An 18,909-nucleotide genomic window follows, 5' to 3' on the forward strand; every position below is an offset into this window, starting at 1 on the left:
AATTATTGACAACTCTTTAAAAGTGAAACCCATAATCAATAACTTGTGTGCTACTGTCCTCTACAATAGGAACCAGCTCGTTAAACCAATCCAGAGGCCTGTGGCTTCAGGCGCAGCACAGGTCAGTTGGCTGCTAACCACGCTTTTTAAAAAACGGTTTCAACTTTACAAAATGCTTCGGGAGCATTCAGTGCTCCAACTCACAACAATGGCAGACTATTCAGTTTAAGGACAGGACAGTGCAAAGATTTTTCAAAAGCACTTTCGTTGTTTCAAACGTTCAGTCCCAGAAGCAGCAAAATGCAATTTTAAAGCTATGCTTAATACCGTTCAGCCCTACCATACCGACCACGTCAGGTTCGCTTTCTCTTATAGCTCTAACAACTACAATTGCTTTGAAGACAGCTCCAAGTTCACGTCATATTCAGTCGAATGTTGTGAAATGCGTTTTATAGAAACTTAAGCGTGTATGAAATTAGAGAAGGTTGGACAACAATTGAACACAACATGCGGAAACAGTTTTTTTAAGTGACCAGGTTTAAAACGTGCAGTGAAGCCCTATTCACCCGGAGTTTGAACTATTTTCCTATCAGCCCCACAAAATGGATGGGCTCGCTTTACCAGTGCATTCTCCTTTGTATGAGTGCGGCGGCAGCAAAGAAAGGCCTAGCAAACAATGGTTTGCTCGCCTAGGCCATATATCTTATTTAAAATAAAGAAAAATCTCCTAATGACAATCGATCTACAGTTATCTTAACTGGCTAAAAAAACGTACATCCGTGACAAAATATTGGATTTTTTTTTGTAAATAAAACAAAGATCTATAGGCCTAAGGTGAGCTTTGTATCTTCAATGCGAAAATAATTCTGTTTTGTCCATTTAACTAACTTAATTCATGGTCGACGCAGATTAAACTACTCTTTAAAAGAGATATCAGGTTTGCAGTTTTTAAAGATGATAATTAAATGACCTGCGTGAATAGAATAGTGTTAAATTTGCTGCCGGTTTCTCATGATGCAGGCGCTTTCTGTGGGTTGGGCGCTCAAGTTTTCCCCCGGCCCAGTGACCCCGATACATCAAATTCAGAGTAGTTTCAGAGACAGAGCCTATTATCGTTTGGTTGGAAGAAAAGTTCACACCGTGGTCATGCAGAAGTACGCCAGTTTTTCAGGTTCCTGCTCTCTTCCCGATCCATCATGCTTTTAGCAGGTAGAATTCAAACATTAAAAGGAACGCTTGGAAATTTCCGCCAGACCAAATGGTGACCTGCTAAAAGTGGAACCAACAAAAAGCAAGACATTTCTGCCTGCCACTGTGGATAAATCTGGGGTGCAAAAGCAAACACAAGGTTAAATGCCATGATGTCAGCCACAGTGCACTTAATGTAGTGTTTGTTCCACGTCCCCGGTGAGAAAGGCGAAAACAATATTTTAAAACGAGGCGCTCCTCTTTAGAAGCAGTTTCATTACAACACCAGCGGTGTCTATTACAGGAGAGGAATGTACAAATACACGTTAACACAACCATTCAGACAGCGGAAACATCTGTAAATACCTTTCTTTTAATACTTTTTAAACAATAGAGTTTAAACACAGCGCCACAACGCTAATCATTTGAATTTAAGTAAACGCATACATAGAGCTTAGATATATTGTGTTTCCATGCAGAGTTTTAACTGCAAAAGTTGGTTTGTTTCGTTTTCACTTTTAAACAAATCATTAACTAATCACAGTGGCTTAAATTTCACCGCATTAGATCTGCTTGAGTTGTAACAAATCACATATTTATAATTGAGTCTTGTTATGCACATATATACATAATGCAAGATTTTAACGTTCTCTAAACGCTGGCTTGAAAAAAGTCTTTATACACAAGTACAGTGGTTCTTCTTTTCAACTACCTAAGAAGAAGGCTGTCCTTGGTTGAACCTACCGAAATCCATGTTTCATATGAACCTTTATGTAGTATTATATTTCCTCGATGAGACAAAATAAAGTCAAAGGCTGGAATCTGCAGCTACCGATCGTTTGCAGCACAACCACACTGAGCAGTTACTGCTGAGAGTCAGTTTTAAACCATTGTTACACGCAGGTTGCCCAGGGCTAAAGCTGTGTGACCAAATATTACCGCACACTTTTTATGGCTTTTCATGTCAGTTGCTATTGAGAGTAAGATGGATTTGTACTATTTCGCCATTACTGTTTTGTCTCTTGTAACCCCAGGTCTACCCGAAGAGGCCATTGGAAGAGGAGAGTCACGTGACACAGGGTGCCAATGTTATTCTATAAGGGTGTCAAGACCCTGTCATTTTGCGAAATAAATATTGGGAAACAACGAGATGCAAAAGGCGACATACTACGACAGCTCTGCAATTTTCGGAGGTTACACATACCAAGGAGCAAATGGTTTTAACTACAATGCCAGTCAACAACAATATCCTCCTTCTTCCCATGTGGAAAATGACTATCATCGGCCAGCCTGCTCTCTGCAGTCACCGGCTAACACTGTCCCCCACCACAAACCCAACGATATCAATGAAAGTTGCATGCGAACCAGTGCCAGCCAACCGAGCCACCACCCAGTCATTGCAGAGCAGCAGCAACAGAAGCAGCCACCACCTCCTCCACCACCACCACCACCATCTGTCTCACCACCCCAGAATACCAGCAACAACTCGACCCAGGCCAGCACAAACAAAAATCCTACACTTACCTCACAAACCACCATCAGTAAACAAATATTCCCCTGGATGAAAGAGTCGCGCCAAAACGCCAAGCAAAAAACCAGCAGTTCCAGTTCAGGTATAAAGTGTCATGTCTAACATTTTGATTACCAATTGACTTATCATTGTTACACTGGGTGAAGTTGTTAATTGAGCCACTTGAACTATATAGGCATTGCCTTCATCTCAATAATAACTCAAACATTTCAATTCTGTGGAGCATTGACCTAAAATAATGTATGGGTCATTATCAAACAATCATTATGCATTTAATTAATAAAGAAGCATATTAATATCTATTCAATATAAGTTAGACAATTAAAGTTTACAATACCAGGAAACAGATGGGCAAATGTATCTCATAGGACAATAGGTGTTTTTTATACGTGGACAAATATATAGCTCTAAGGAGATGCAACATACTTATATAACATAAACATTTAAGTCTCCAATAATGTATTCCTCTCGCCCCATCCCCAACCCTTTTCTTCCCACTCTCCCCCTGTCTCTCTCTACATCACCCTTCCATTTCTTTTTCTCACTGTTTCTCTCTCCCATTAGTCTTCCACATGAATGGACATTTCCACTGGTACAAAACAGGGTGTCAGTGATGTAGGGATAATGTCACTGGGCTAGTAACCCAGAGACACACGTTAATATTCTGAGGCCATGGATTCAAATTCATCTATGGTAGATAGTGAAATTGATTGATAATCTCAAATTAAAAAGCTAGCCGAATGATACCCATGCAACCACCATTGGTTGTTGTAAACACACATCTGGTTCACTTATTTCCTTTACAAAAGGAAATCAGCTATCCTTACCTGGTCTGGCCTAAGCAGCAAAATAGATTACTCTTGATAAATGATAAATGCTGGCTTCGCCTGTGGTGCCCACATCCCATGGCAAGTAAAAGAAATCCACATTAATCCTTAATTTCCCAGTTATATAACAATGATATTTTATTTAAAAAAGGTAAAGTCACCATCATCCTAGAGGATCATAGGTGTTTTGTATATGTATATAATGATATAGATCTAAGGAGATGTGACAAATTTATATAACATAAACATTTAAATCTCCAGTAATCTGCCTACATTTAACTCATTGACAGTTAAACATAAAAGACCAAGTGTTTGGACTGAATTTTTTTTTATTAAATTCTTAGTTTTAATAGGATACATATAGGGTTGAAGTTATAATGCATATTGCTTATCTACACATATAGAAATATATGCATGCCGGCGATTCCAATTGATAAAATAAGTGATTTGTAGACAAATGAACTTCTTGTATTAATCAAAATGGTTTTGCAATGTTAAATACCAGATATACATCTGTGGGATTCAAATTAAAATACACAGAAATACCTATATTAAGTCAGAACATGCATGTAACCAGTTTCCAACAATTTTACATGAATTAAAATAATTCTGTGGACTCTAAGTAGAAACAGTAACATGACTCAAAACATGCCGTATTCAGATATTGAAAATATGAAATGAGATAGATAATGCTGGGGAAAACAGGAGGCCTGGCAAGATCTGTGCAAAGAGAATCAGCGTTAACATTTCAGATTGGTGATATTTCATCAGTACTAGGATAAGTTGGAGATGAGTAGTTATTAAGCTAATTCTTTCCCCAACATTTCCCCTTACACTTACTAAAAAAATGTACATCACTAATGTTTTTCTAGTTTTAGTCAAAAGATATTGATCTGATATCTTAGTTCTGTATTTGTCTACAGAGATGCTCGCTGGGTGTTTTCAACATTAGCCATGTTTCTTTCAAAATTATGATGAGTGGATTTGATTCACCATTACTTGTAGTTAACAGATAATCAAATATTGGTAGTCAAATGTTTCTTAACTGTCATGCAATGTCTTTAAGATAATCTTTCTTATCATGTTTGATATAATTGTGGCATAAGCAAATGAATTCTTATGGAATGGAGGAGGGGAGTTATAGTTGTTGGTTTATATTGGCATGTAAGTTAGTTCAGATAACAAAGAAGTCAGGTTTAAGTTTGAGTGAATGTCCCCAAGTAGTAAATAGATGTCTATATAAGTTGCCAATTCAATGCTTTTGGCATGTATTGCTGTTTTTAAAAAGCTGTTCTAGTCATTGTAACATGAGTCAAAGTGATGCGTTATTTTGTCATTCCTGGTTCAAATCATAACATTCTGGTTGGGATTGCTAATGTTTATGCATGATTATATCTTTACTACTAAGTATAATAGTTTAGGAAATGAGTAAAGATTACATACATTTTTGTAGGTGGAGAATGCATGGTTAAGATTTTGGAATGATATGTTAATGTATGTTATTGCCAATAATTTAGACAATATCACAGAGTTTTATTATATACATTGTATGACGTATTTGAAACATTTAGAATTCCCAATGACTGATGTAATCTTTGTTTACTTTGCCTCCAGTTGAAAGTTCAGCTGGTGAAAAGAGTCCTCCAGGCCCAGCCTCCAAGAGGGCACGCACAGCATACACCAGTGCCCAACTGGTAGAACTGGAGAAGGAGTTTCACTTTAACCGCTACCTTTGTAGGCCAAGGAGGGTTGAAATGGCCAACCTCTTAAACCTCACTGAAAGACAGATTAAAATCTGGTTCCAAAATCGGAGAATGAAGTACAAAAAGGATCAGAAAGCGAAAGGCATGCTAACTTCATCAGGCGGACAGTCACCCTGCAGAAGCCCCATCCCACCATCAGCTGCAGGAGGATTTGTAAACTCGATGCATTCCTTGACAACCAGTGCTCCATATGATCCCCACTCGCCTACATCCTTCAATAAACCTCATCAAAACACCTACGCTATTCCTACGTCTTATCCAGGGCCCCTCAACAGTTGCCCACCTCCACAGAAGAGGTATGCTGGGACAGCCGCTGTGACACCTGAGTATGATACGCATCCTCTTCAAGGTAATTCTGGCTATGGAACTCCTCATTTACAGGGTAGCCCAGTCTATGTTGGAGGAAATTTTGTGGAATCCATGCCAAGCTCTGGGCCTTCCCTTTTCAGCCTAACTCACCTCGGTCATCCTCCCTCTGGAAATATGGACTATAACAGTGCAGGGCCAATGACAAGCAACCATCACCATGGACCTTGCGACCCACATCCCACGTACACAGACCTTTCTTCACACCATCCGTCTCAGGGAAGAATTCAGGAAGCACCCAAGCTGACCCATCTGTAGTGGACCAGTTAGCTCCTGGTGGACTATCACTTTCTCATGCTTTTATATCATGTTATCTATGATTACATCCTTCTTCCGCCCTTTCCTTTTTGCTTTAGTATCAACCCTTATAGGTTACAAGTAATGTACCTAATGACAACCAATCTTTGCTTGCATTGCTCTGTCTCTGGTTAGTGGTTGTTCTTTTCATGGACTCTAGCCTTAACATTCAGTAGTAGAAGTGAAGTACTAAGGCTTACAGAACTTTGCATATATAATCTTCTACTTTATGGAACAGGGTATATGAACAAATTTTCTAAAAAAAAATACAATACTTAAACGTGAATTTGTTCGTGCTTTATTTTTCCTTGCGAGGAACAGTAAAATGGTTTATATTGCACTTCTTTACATTGAATGGTTAAACAAGATCAAAGCGCTTGTACAGGGTCTCCCTGGGCAAATAAGAGTTCTTGTCCATCTTTCAGTATGTGTGTATGCTGGTGAACATTCAAATTTATTTATTTGCTCTTGCAAAGGAGAATATTCTAAGTGTTTAAAATATTATTTATCCCCATTGACGCATATTTATAAATAGAACTGTACATTGACTATTTACTTTGTTCTGTTCAGCCTTGTGTTTTAAGTCATGGTAAATATATGTTTTTTTTTAATTCCTGTAAGATACACAGAAAAGTAGTTTTCTGTTAGTAATGTATTCTTGAAAAACGCAATTTGGTCAATTGTGGGAATAACGCCAAGAAAAGGGACTTAGTCTGTAACTGTAGTATTCTTAAAATGGAACACAAAATTGCCACAATTTTGTTTTAGGTATGCATTCCATGCTGCAAATGAGATATCCGTTGAACAGCTAGTTCTGACGAATAAATTTTTTTGTCAGCAATACTGTGGTATTTGTAGTGTTAATTTCAATGAATTGCATAGTACGTTTTGCTTCTAAAATATTTACAAAAAATTCAGTAATACACAACATAGCACTCAGCTCAGAAGTCAGGTTTCCTTTGTGTTGTGTGGCTATAACCAAGTGCTTCAACCCCCACACTGTAACATCATCCATTATCATGTGGCTTGCATCTGTCTCCAATGCTGCATTTATTGAGGCCGAGAAAGAAAAGGACTCAGATCCCCTCTCCCCAACCCCCTATGCCCCACCACCACATTCTGCCACCGTCCCCAAAAAAAAACCCCGGCAAAAATGAAAAGATTTACAAGAAGGCATTCCTAACTTCATGTTTTAATTATTAATAATGATTTGTTTTATCACGATGCATATATAGTACATACAAAAGATACACATATTACATTGGATAGACAATACTTTGCCAACCGAAAACATTACTATTGCCGCCGTTTCTCGGTCCGTTTTCCAAAGAATCCTGAACATGCAGAGAGAGAGAAAGAAGAGGAGAAAATGTCAGGATTCAGAAGGACTTCGGATTATTAATTTTAAGTTGATTTCTGATTAAGCGATACCATTGGAAAATAGTTTTAAAATTCCGACAGATTCCATTTATACCTCGATTCTAAACAAAAAAGGCAATTTCAGCTGAATTTTCTATATAAAATATCAGGCGTTGGACATGCGTGTTTAGATCACTGCTTTTAAAATCAAAACTATTTATCGCTTAATTTTTAACTATTTCAAATAAAGTACGAAAAAATCTTTGCTTATATATAAAAATGTTGTCACTATGTCCCTTAGGTATTGCAAAATGTCCCAGTAATTTCAGATAAAGTGAACAACTTCATGTTTGCTTTCCCTAATTAACAGCTTTGTTGAAAGTATTAAATTCAATTTATAAAATATTCAGCAACTCAACGTTGATAAATATTTCGCATAATTCCAACGATCAAATCCTTTTTCAACATGAACTCCGAGTCCGCATTTCCCGGGCAAACGAATAAAGCTCAAAGTGAACATGCAGTGATGGTTTCCCATTGCAATGGCAGCATCGTTACTTAAGAATTTTCCCTTATCCAGATTATTGATTTAAAAAATAATATTTTGAGACTTAGATAGCATTGGCGGTAATTAAAGCATCGAATAAAAATCAAATGTCTGTGGATAGTTTTAGATACCTCACTGAATCATTGGAAACGGTATCCACAGGCTTGCTAAATGGTGAGACAATCGGAAGGGGAAAGCTTACCTTTAGCTCTCGAGTTTTATAAAAAAAATTAATTTCCATGTGGCAGAACCTGAGTGCCGAGCAAGGAGACGCCATGTTGTCGGCATATTCCCCGTCAACGCTTCCCAAAGGAGACGCTGTCTAATTTATCTTTCTATCCAAAGTACATGGGAGACTTTCTCTACTCAACTGGCAGTTATGAAAGTGACACAATAAAAATGCATATTGACAAACTGAATAATGCCATCTAAGCATAACATGGATTACAATACATGAGTAAACTATCATAAAGTTCCGGTTTTACACATGCAGATTGAACGAAATTATTTAATGAGCTTTTACCAGTCAAATTTCTTTCTCTGCAGTATCGGCAAAACAAATTCCCTTCACCAGGCGGCTTTAAAAAGTCTGACTGAGACGTTCTCCGAAAGAATGCAGAATGAAATGTTAAGGAGTTATTTGATAAGCTTACCGCGTTCCCAAAGATTGACTTGCAACGAAACATCCCTTATAATTGACATATTTACTCAGTATTTATTCATTTCCTTATCTGTTGTATCGGAATAACGTTTTCAATTTCGAATCAGTTTAAATGTTTGTTCTCATTAAACAACATAAAGCTACGTAATTGCTCTCAGAACACAAGAATTTACTCACAAAACAATGACAATCTAACCAAAATTTCCTATGTATGTAAACAACCCAGAATACGGTTATACGTTTTCTTCAAGCTGTATAGATTGCAGAACTGAAGAATTCTCGGCCGGATGTGTGTATCTTTCCTAAATATTCCAAGCAGCAAAAGTATTAATAACAACGACGTTTTTGCATCTTAAAAATATCATGTTCTCTTTCATTCCGTTTTGTGTTGCTAGCAAACTGAATGAAATGCGCTTTGCTTTCGCCCACATGCCCTCTGCAACAGAAAAGCTGTGAAAATCTGCAGAAGGCAAACACCTACACATGTTTCACATACAAAAGCGCCATTTAATTGCTAAAGGCCCTTCCATTTGTAGCTTAGCATGAAAACCTACAGTTCAAACTTAAACAGGGAAAGCTGGTCAAAATGATTCAATGATTATTTAATATTTTCTATGAACTCACCCTATTCTTGCGTTATTAGCTCAGTACCGTAAGTTATGTTATGATGATAAGCAACATTTTTTTTTGTAACTATTCAAAAGAGTAAGCAGTGTTCCCAGTCTCTAGCTGATGGTATTCGACATTGCACAGAGAAGCTTTAAATGTGTTCTTGGGGGCTAGAAGCTGTCAGACCTTTTGCCGAACAAGATTGATAGGACACATACTTCCTTACAGCGTTGTTTGCGGTATAAGCAAAAGGGAGGCCCAGAAAACCACTGCTACTTCCATTTTAACCAGTTCAATAAAATCCCTTGATGTTGAGGATTTTTTAAGTGCGAATATATTTGGCAAATACTGCAAGGCCATAACGAAAATAAGTGCACCGTAAGTTTGTTTAAAGGAGCCCCCCTCCCACTATTTCACAATTTAAACAGAAGTGTGATTATTTTTAAAAGGAATTTGAATTTTAAGTTTGGGAAAACAACCGCACGCTTTAATTTTTCGTCCATTCCACGCAAATACACGTTATATTCAAACTCTTTCGTTTTATGCTATGTTTATACATAATGTCTACATGTTTGTGCATTTATTCATGTGCTTGCGCATATCATTTAAACATAATCTATTACCACCCGCAGTTAATTTTAGACGTTGCAAATTTCACAAAACACAAGAGAATACAATACCTTCAGACATACGCCTTTTGCGTTTTTCGTTGGTCATAAACAAACGACAATAAAAATAATATAATGTAGCATCCAGAATCACCGCCATATTCGACCTCCTGCATGAATTATTGCCTTCGTTCAGCACAATAATCAAAGAAAGTCCGGTACTGTACAAATATGATAATAGGGGGGACGAAACTCCCAACGAAAACATGAAGCAAATGGCTGTAGCTTCGTCTGTGTAACTTCTTATGTGGCTGGGTTCTGGGGTCCAGTGTCAAAACTTTGAAGATGAATGGATTACTTTGTTAATGACTCTAGGCGTCAGATTTAGGTGCAAGATGATTTGTGAGGTGCTAGTCGTCTTCATGACAGTCGATAACACAGAGAGAAAGAGGAGCCAGCAAGTGTGGAGGAGACAAGAGAGGAAGAGAGAAAGGAAGAGGCAAGGCTGAATGAACTGATTTTCACTTGCTTTAAAATAAAAAAAATCTTTTTTCACATTTATTATGGGAAGATGGATCAAAAAAGTGGAAATCAAAACACTGCTGGCCTTGAATGAGGCGTTTCTCTCCGACTTTTTGGATCAATCACATAGACAGTGCCTTCTTTTGATTAAACCCCAAATTGTCATTGGGCAGACGCAATCATGTGACAGCGAATTCGGTCCAATTTCAACCTTGTCTCCATGAATTCAATAGTTTAATAGTAGCACGGTCCCCATACGGCTGTAATCAGTGAATTAGAAAAAAAACCCAGCAGCGATATTTATTTTTTTTAAACGATCCAAAAAATAACTAACACCTAACTTTCTCCCCCTACGTTTTGTGGAGACGGCAATGAATTACGAATTTGAACGAGAAATTGGTTTTATCAATAGTCAGCCGTCGCTTGCTGAGTGCCTGACATCTTTTCCCCCTGTCGGTGATACATTTCAAAGTTCATCAATCAAGAACTCGACGCTTTCACACTCGACAGTGATTCCTCCTCCTTTTGAGCAAACCATCCCCAGCCTGAATCCCAGCAGTCACCCTCGCCAAAACCGGCCAAAACAGAGCCCAAATGGCACAAGCCCTTTACCAGCCGCGACTCTACCTCCGGAATACCCCTGGATGAAAGAGAAAAAAAACTCCAAGAAGAATCACCTGCCTGCTTCTTCGGGACCCGCAGCATCCTGCCTTTCCCAGAGAGGTCAGCTCAAAGACGTTTCATTTCTAATTATTGCCTTAACTTAATCTTTCTTATTTGCATGATTGTTGAACCAGTTTATTTTTTTGTTGTTGTTGCTAGTTAATAATGAAAAGATCGAAGCACTTTTGCCAACTTGTTTAATGGAGTATGATTTATTTGCCAAGCTAGTCAGAAAATGACCTTCTGTGCTCTCCCCATCCTAGAGTTTTGATATTTGACAGTAATGAAGAGTGATAGATGAGCGCACTTTCGTGGTAAAGCAGCTGATGCAGAGATCACCAAATGTGGAATGGCTGCAGTAAACTTTACTGCAAGATTGGGCTTTAGTGCACGTGTATCTTCTAATACATTTAATATTTTAGCAAGAGGCAGACGCCACAGGCGTAGTCATTGAAACAATGGGGTTTACTGCATTCAGGCGGCCATTTTGTTGCAGTGAATGGTGTATAATTTTATCTACTTTTGGTTTAAGTGACTGCAAACTCCTTTAAATATTGTTTTCCACTTTACTTTTATTCGTAGAAACTCATGAAATTCCGGATAATACTGGTGGGGGATCGCGGAGGTTAAGGACAGCTTATACAAACACGCAGCTTTTGGAGCTGGAAAAAGAATTTCACTTCAACAAGTATCTGTGTCGACCCAGGCGGGTGGAGATTGCTGCTTTGCTTGATTTGACTGAAAGGCAAGTGAAAGTGTGGTTTCAAAACAGACGAATGAAACACAAAAGACAGACCCAGTGCAAAGAAAACCAAAACGGCGATGGCAAATTTAAGAACTTGGAGGACAGTGGGCAGACTGAAGATGACGAAGAGAAGTCACTCTTTGAGCAAGGCAACAACAATGTTACAGGCGCTCTCTTGGACAGGGAAGGCTATGGTTTTCAAACCAATGCACTGACTCAACAGCAGGCGCACAATTTACACAATGGAGAATCCCAAAGTTTCCCAGTTTCGCCTTTACCCAGCAATGAGAAAAATCTGAAACATTTTCATCAGCAGTCACCCACTGTTCAAAACTGCCTGTCAACAATGGCCCAGAACTGTGCAGCTGGCTTGAACAATAACAGTCCAGAGGCCCTTGATGTCCCTTCTTTACAGGATTTTAACGTATTTTCCACAGAATCCTGCTTACAGCTTTCAGATGGAGTATCGCCCAGTTTGCCAGGCTCCCTCGACAGCCCTGTGGATCTTTCTGCTGACAGTTTTGACTTTTTTACGGATACTTTAACCACAATCGATTTGCAGCATTTGAACTACTAACTGAAAAGTCGGTGTGAGCAGAATATGCCTTCTTTTAAATTCGTTTCCTTTCCTTCAGTTGCTTTCAAATGGTCAGTATTTCTTTTCCCTTTTAATCAACTTGAATGTGTTCGAAACCATCTATAACTGCAAAATTTAGATACTGTCTTTGGACTAATGTCCCGTGTTTTATAATGTCCCGTCATCAGCTCTATATCCGTCTCTGAGGAAAATTATCGCATAGAAATCTACCGATATCTACTTTCCCCTCTTTTCCTTTTGTATTATTTGAAGGTACATTGTCATAAATAATTTGATAGAGCATATCATTTACACGCTACAGGTAGCCATCCTGAAGCATTTTCTTTCTCAGGACTATTTTCACTTAATAAATAACTTTCATTTTTTCACATAAATGCATTAATAAAATTGAGCAGTCTGGTCAGTGTCGTTATTTACTTTTTCATAACAGTATTTATTGAAGAAGAAGAGGAAGAAAAATAAAAGAATCCAGGATCTTTATTTTATGACTCCACAAAAACAACAAGAAAGTTGTGTTTTAAAACTTCCACTAACATTGCCCGTGGCATAGACCAAGGCTCCAGAAAAGTCAATTAATATTGCCTTTATTAACTTACATAAAATAAGTGGTGCCAGATTTTAACATTAACACCAACAGAATAAACGAAACAAAGGCAAAAAGGAATTAATCACATTTCGAAGAAAAATCTTCTTAAGTTCACACCCCATGGATACATCTGTCAGCACTCAGAAAATCTAGGAAAGAAGGGGAAAAGTTTAGGAGTGTTCATGTTCACGTGTGCTTGCTATTAAACAAACCTCTGTTTATTGATGCCAGAATCTAATCTTTATTGCTGATTCCACAACTCCTTATCTCTCTTACTGCCAGTCAATATCAGCAACATAGAATTCCACATGTTTTACTGCATCAAGTCAGATTAAAACTCGTCCACATACAAAAAAAAACTAATCCTAAAGATCTCCAGCCTTTCTATGTAGTTTATTATTTCAGAAATGAAGCGTTTAGTATCGAAACCGTTTATACAAGTGAAGTCAACTCTGTTTTCTAGAAAAAGAGGAAGCTACTAAGGTCTGAGAGAAAGCCGGTGAGGCGCTTTAAAAAGCATCTATTTCAGCCCAAATGCTTAATCGGTCACAGTCCTCCGTCTTGAAAAAAAGTCTCTAGAAGACAAGATCGTAAATCTTGGGCCATATTTTTTAAAAGCATAAGGCATTTTGTGTTTCCTTATTGCAGTTGTATTTGCGTAAATGAAATAACAGCTGTAGGAATGCATTCGCATTGTGTGCTAGGCTTTTTAGGCGGCAGTTTTTTTTTTGCTTTTATGCCTCTTCTAACATCCTACTCCTTCTACATCCCCTCTGCCGAGGAACACGTTGCAAGCTTCTTCCAACTGATCAGGAACTTTCACTATTAGTGGCGGTGGACTATGTGTTTGTGTTGCCATTTGTAAAAGCACGTTGGGCTTTTGCGTAAGCAGTGACAGGAACAGCTCTGGAGGTAATTCTTCCCAAACTCATAAATCAAAGCTCTTTTATGAATGAGAATGTCATCAAATGGATCAATCGCAGCAGTACATACAAAAAAAACATCTTACGTATTTGCCTGGACCGGGGAACCCCTGTCAGTTTCTAACTTGTAGGCGTTGAGTCGTGATTCATTTTCACTGTTTTATATAAAGAGCACGGCGTTTACCACTGCTGTTATTGATACTTCCTTCGAATTTAGTCTCCCTACGTGAGGATTTATAACGATAGACTGGAGTTCTAATTGTTTAATCATTAAACAGGGAAATAATAGGAAAGATTTTTTAAAAATTTCATACTGAATTTACTGGCTTTGTGCCCAGATTTATATATAAAATGAATTTCATTATCGGGCCGCTGTAATCTTGTGAAAAGGGAAGGCGACACTTCCTTATTAAAAACAAACCGCTCGGGCAAATAGTGACACATTGTCGATAACTTGTCGCGATTAAAACAAGTCCTCACACGACATAATGGGCAACTTGCTTTAAGAGACGTGTCCTTAAGACGAAAGCACAATGGAAGAGATTCGCCCGGTCCCTCAGTACCAAGGGCTTTCAGGCACACTGGACGGCGCATGGTGACGGCGATAACCCGAAAATGCTCCAAGCCAGGCCTTGGTTTTACCGGGGTGCGGGGGGATGGGGCGGACATCTCAGGGAAGAATTGGGAAAGCTCCCTCAATAGAAACCTTCTACTGAGAAGCGAAGGGGGTGGTGGTGGTGTGGCGGAAGGGCGAATTTTTTATTGTAGAAAACTGAAAAACAGAACAGGCATTTTTTTGTTGTTGTTGTTGAAATCGATTCAATCCAGAATTTTTTTTTGAGCAGGCATTTTCCGCTACAGTGAGTGCACCGACCTAGTAAATAAAGATGGCGGAGCTGAATGTAAATCTGTTCATTTGTTTTAACTTAGGGAACATACGGACAGTGGGAGGAATGTACTGATTTATTGTTGAGTTTCGTATATGGCGAAAAATCAATTCCGGAGGTATCTCGGTAAAATTACCGTTGTGAACACAAACAAGAGACGTTTTATCAGACTCAACAACAAAGGTTTCTTTCTCTTCGAGGATCGCAATTCATTTCTGTGTAATTCTTTTTGTTTTGCTTTGGGATTGAAAACTGGAATTTTTCTGAGCATTATTCAATAGATCAGGGAGCAATATTTGATACAGCTGATAGAATTGCCATTGGCCAGAAGTACATATTTTTTTACAAATATATTTCTTGTGAGTTACTTTTAGGTAATTTATTTTTTGCTAATTTCATGAAGTCAATATAGTAAAGAATATACATTCAGACCACACATCGCAATTTTCAGCTCCTTTTCCATTGCACGTGGATCAGTACTTAAAATAAATCCCCCTATTTTATTGAGGCATTTAATTTAATTAATTACGCGTCAAATTTCCAAAAGCCTAAATAATCTCCCTGTTCCTTGTGTGATCGCCATTCCCCAGTGCTGGTTTACAATTTTAGAGCAGGGTTAGGAACCACCGTTTGTCGTAACTAAATAATCCGAGTAAATTACTGTATCTAAGCCTGACCAACGTCACTCTGTAATGTGCATTAGATTGATCCGAAATCACCACCGGCCCTGACTGCTCGGATAGGTCTCTACAGGAAGCTGACAGATGGGTGGCAGCGCCTTGCAAGCGACCACGTTTGGTTACATTATGCCTCAGCCAAGGATTGTTATTATTCATATCGGTGTGGAAAGCAACCCGTCTGATTCCCGCTTCAACCAGAATAAATAGGCAGGCAGCCAGTATGATCTCGAAGACACTTTGGCTGCCTGTAACCCTATAGTGAGGGGATGCTCCCGCCAGCCTGTGTTCGATTGAAGAGCCTGCTCATTTCCATGCCAATAGCGAGAAACTTGAGGACTGGCAAAGGCCAGGCCTTGATAGGCTGTTGCATGTTTCCTTGTGACATTAATGCACAGTAAAGGCATGACGCCTCCTTTTACAACAGCGCACCATATCACATACAGCTTAAATACAAATCTCTGCACCATAAAGCTCGTCGTCCAATCAATCATCTTACCCTTTTATTTTCAGGATAATCTTCACAGTTGCGCTGCAGTGATTAGGGTATAATCAGTTCATAATATGCGCAGGCCTGAACGAAACACAGCTCTGCAGCAACTACCTGGATTTTCTTTCATTAAAGTGCGCGAAATGATCTGACACCCAACAGATCTGCTTGCATAGCTTCCCCCCGACCTACGTATAACCTATCTCAGCATGAAAAACAAATCACCGCTCTCATAAACACACAATGCTGCAGCAGAGATACCAGAGAGGGACACGGATTTCATCCTTACAGTGGAACACTCTGATGCCATTCCCCTTACCCTTACAGCGTCTGGCTGTTAGGTATTTATCCAGCGACCTACCTGAGAAAGAAGCTGCTGCGCTGAACGGGACGCGCTATTACTCCCCATGGCAGACTCGCGGTAACTCTTAAATGGCGCTGCAGGTCCGGAAAGGAACAGTACGTGCATCTTGAACAAATTCCTGCTGCATTCTGCTGGGCATGCTTTGAAGTATAATGCATTCGAGGGCTAATAATGCGCGTAACCTTGATGGGAGAGCCTTTGGAATTTCAATGCCAGTAAAACGGTGATCGATCAGCAGCAAGAGCATGCAAACTTCGCAGGCAGCCCGGCGATTGGGCGGGTTTGGTCACGTGGCGACACTTGCCTGTATATTGATATCAGTTTCTTTCAGCCCCCATTGAGGAAGTGGGCAAGTTGGCACGGTCCATCCAGGCTGGTGGACTTTATATGCTGGTTATACCCCAGTGACAGATGGACAATGCAAGGATGAACACCTTCCTAGACTATTCCATCATTAACGGAGACACTGGGGCCTGCTCTTCCAGAAGTTACCATGCAGATCCAGGAATTGCAACTTACCAGCCCTGTGCCGTTAGTAATAATAACTGCACCGCTGATGAACGCTACATCGTGGCCAGAAGTGTCCAAATAGGTGCTCCACCTCCTCCTCATCACCATCACCAGCCTAGCTATACACATCACAACAACCTGGGCATCTCTTACAGTGCCCACCCCAACTGTGGGGCAGGATATCCAGCCCAGAGCTTTAGCACAGGCTACAGTCATCATCACTACTCATTGAATCGAGAGGCGGATGGTAACGGAGGGTACCCTCAGTGTGCTCCTGCTGTCTACCCTGGGAACATTGGCTCGGCCATCAGCCCTCATCAGCACGGCTATGGTGGGATGGTGGGGCCAAGTCAATATTCCCATCACCCTTACGGACAAGAGCAGCAGCAACAGCCGAGTTTAGCCCTAGCTACAGGCTGTCACCCTCCGTCCCCCGCCCACGGCAGCCATCAGGAACCTTGCTGCTCCCCGTCTGCTGAGACCCCTCCCCCAGCACAGACCTTTGACTGGATGAAGGTGAAGAGGAACCCTCCGAAAACAGGTAAATTCTATTTTCGAGGTGCAATTCCTTTCCACAGGTAAATCATTGTCAGGTGAAAGCCGATACTAGCAGATGCGGTGGTGGGAAAGCGTGTCAGACTCCAGTTGAAAGAAATCTTGATCTGTTGCATGTTGTTTAAGATGATCGAATGGCCGCATCTTTCGTCTACATTGTCTTTTTTTCCCATCTATTCTTTCCTTTCCAGTCTTATCAGCATTGTGTGAAGCATATTTTCAACACCACCTAGCTGATGACATGCAACAGTTGTAGTGTAATGCTTTTCGGCTTTTCATGACAAGACATTCCCAAACTACTAAAAAGGGAATGATTGATTATCTATGCAGTGAGCCGAATCCAGCTGTCCCAAGCAATTGTCACAGTCTACCTGTACGATTCCTTGCTTGACTTACCTGTTATGTGCTCCTTTCTATTCACTGATTTAGGGAAGGCTGGGGAGTATGGTTTTGCTGGTCAGCCCAATACAGTGAGAACTAATTTCAGCACTAAACAACTAACCGAGCTGGAGAAAGAGTTTCATTTCAACAAGTACTTGACCCGGGCCAGACGGGTGGAAATCGCGGCTGCCCTTCATCTCAACGAAACCCAGGTAAAAATCTGGTTCCAGAATCGGCGGATGAAGCAGAAAAAGCGGGAGAAGGAGGGCTTCGCCTCAGCTTCTCCGGCCACTCCAGGGAGTGAAGCAAACACAGAAGACACCTCAGACAAATCGAACTCTACCTCGTCGACTCCCTCCCCATCATCATCTACCTCAGAAACGATTCATACTTCAGGCTGAAACATTCCACAGCAGCCCCCACAACTGGAAACCATTTCATTTGATAGTTGTTTCAAGTTAGGAGGGAAAGATGTAATGAGACATAAATGTCTGGGAAACAACCCCGAATAAACTTATTTTCTTTGGGGAAAATAATCAGTCAATCTCTAAATGTACCAGAGATGCACTATTATAGAAGTGTTTACACTGAGAAACAACTACTGTATAATATAATTGTCCTATTTTAATTTAATGTGTTGCATATATATTGTAAGCTGCGCTGGTTGTATATATTTTGTCAAGAGTTTTATCTTTTTACAAGTATTTTCTAAAAAAGAGAAAGGCAGGGTCTTATGTGACATAGCTGTAGAGTTTTTATAAGCAAAATGTTATCAATGAATCAAATATACGTGAAATGTTTCTTGTATTTGCAGAAAGCAGAGCTGAGTAGATAGGGGACCTCTCCTTAAACTGTGGAGGATTTTATGTACAGAAATTACCATTGCACTGGGCTATGTAAAATTTGAGCAATGTTAAATGTGTTCCTCTCCCAAAGTACATGGGCTGTCTGAAGACCAGCAGTAGCACCTTGTTAAAATACCTCAAAATGATCATGTTTACTCCGATATTTGTTGGACTTAATTTCATAAGCTACCTGTCAATGTAAGTTATGGCCAAACGATTGTTTTCCTTGTGATTTGTGTACGGAATTTTGCATGATACAATGCTGTCAGTGTGTACTTAACCCATCACTGAGTTTTATCAGTTCTCCTGTGTGACTAGATGTATTATACAATCAGCACGTGATTTGAATCAGTTCTGAGATTCCAGGACAGAATTTACGGGTCCAAATAATAAATTATATTAAAATG

The 18,909-nt window shown here is 39.6% G+C and overlaps 3 protein-coding genes and 1 long non-coding RNA gene across 16 annotated transcripts in view; 3 read left to right on the top strand and 1 right to left on the bottom strand.

Moving 5' to 3' along the window:
- Window positions 1-6,813, top strand: part of LOC109927000 (homeobox protein Hox-A3) — a 44,639-nt gene extending 37,826 nt beyond the window's left edge. For 8 of the 13 annotated variants that reach the window (XM_048611170.1, XM_048611201.1, XM_048611151.1 and 5 more), the window contains 2 exons: window positions 2,223-2,801; window positions 5,161-6,785. In XM_048611170.1, coding sequence (XP_048467127.1) covers window positions 2,339-2,801; window positions 5,161-5,933 — 1,236 coding nt within the window. In that variant the 5' untranslated portion in view covers window positions 2,223-2,338 and the 3' untranslated portion in view covers window positions 5,934-6,785. Of the gene's footprint in view, window positions 1-69; window positions 122-2,222; window positions 2,802-5,160 lie in introns of all 13 variants that reach the window. The other 5 variants (XM_048611144.1, XM_048611164.1, XM_048611179.1 and 2 more) reach the window with 2 other exon arrangements.
- Window positions 6,814-10,586: 3,773 nt separating this feature from the next.
- Window positions 10,587-12,609, top strand: hoxa2b (homeobox A2b). Its single transcript, XM_020526898.2, has 2 exons — window positions 10,587-11,001; window positions 11,524-12,609. Exons 1-2 carry the CDS (start codon window positions 10,650-10,652, stop codon window positions 12,261-12,263), a joined length of 1,092 nt encoding a protein of 363 aa, XP_020382487.1. The 5' UTR covers window positions 10,587-10,649; the 3' UTR covers window positions 12,264-12,609.
- A 75-nt stretch (window positions 12,610-12,684) lies between these two features.
- Window positions 12,685-16,476, bottom strand: LOC109927007. The gene is made up of 2 exons (XR_002260254.2): window positions 16,209-16,476; window positions 12,685-13,019 (listed from the first exon to the last, which is right to left on the bottom strand). It is a non-coding gene; the product is annotated as an uncharacterized LOC109927007 (long non-coding RNA).
- Window positions 16,477-16,622: 146 nt separating this feature from the next.
- Window positions 16,623-18,058, top strand: LOC109926994 (homeobox protein Hox-A1). The gene is made up of 2 exons (XM_020526887.2): window positions 16,623-17,262; window positions 17,706-18,058. Exons 1-2 carry the CDS (start codon window positions 16,623-16,625, stop codon window positions 18,056-18,058), a joined length of 993 nt encoding a protein of 330 aa, XP_020382476.1.
- Window positions 18,059-18,909: the final 851 nt, after the last annotated feature.

The sequence above is a fragment of the Rhincodon typus genome, chromosome 2 (assembly GCF_021869965.1).
Source record: "Rhincodon typus isolate 14 chromosome 2, sRhiTyp1.1, whole genome shotgun sequence".
Taxonomy (NCBI): Eukaryota; Metazoa; Chordata; class Chondrichthyes; order Orectolobiformes; family Rhincodontidae; genus Rhincodon; species Rhincodon typus.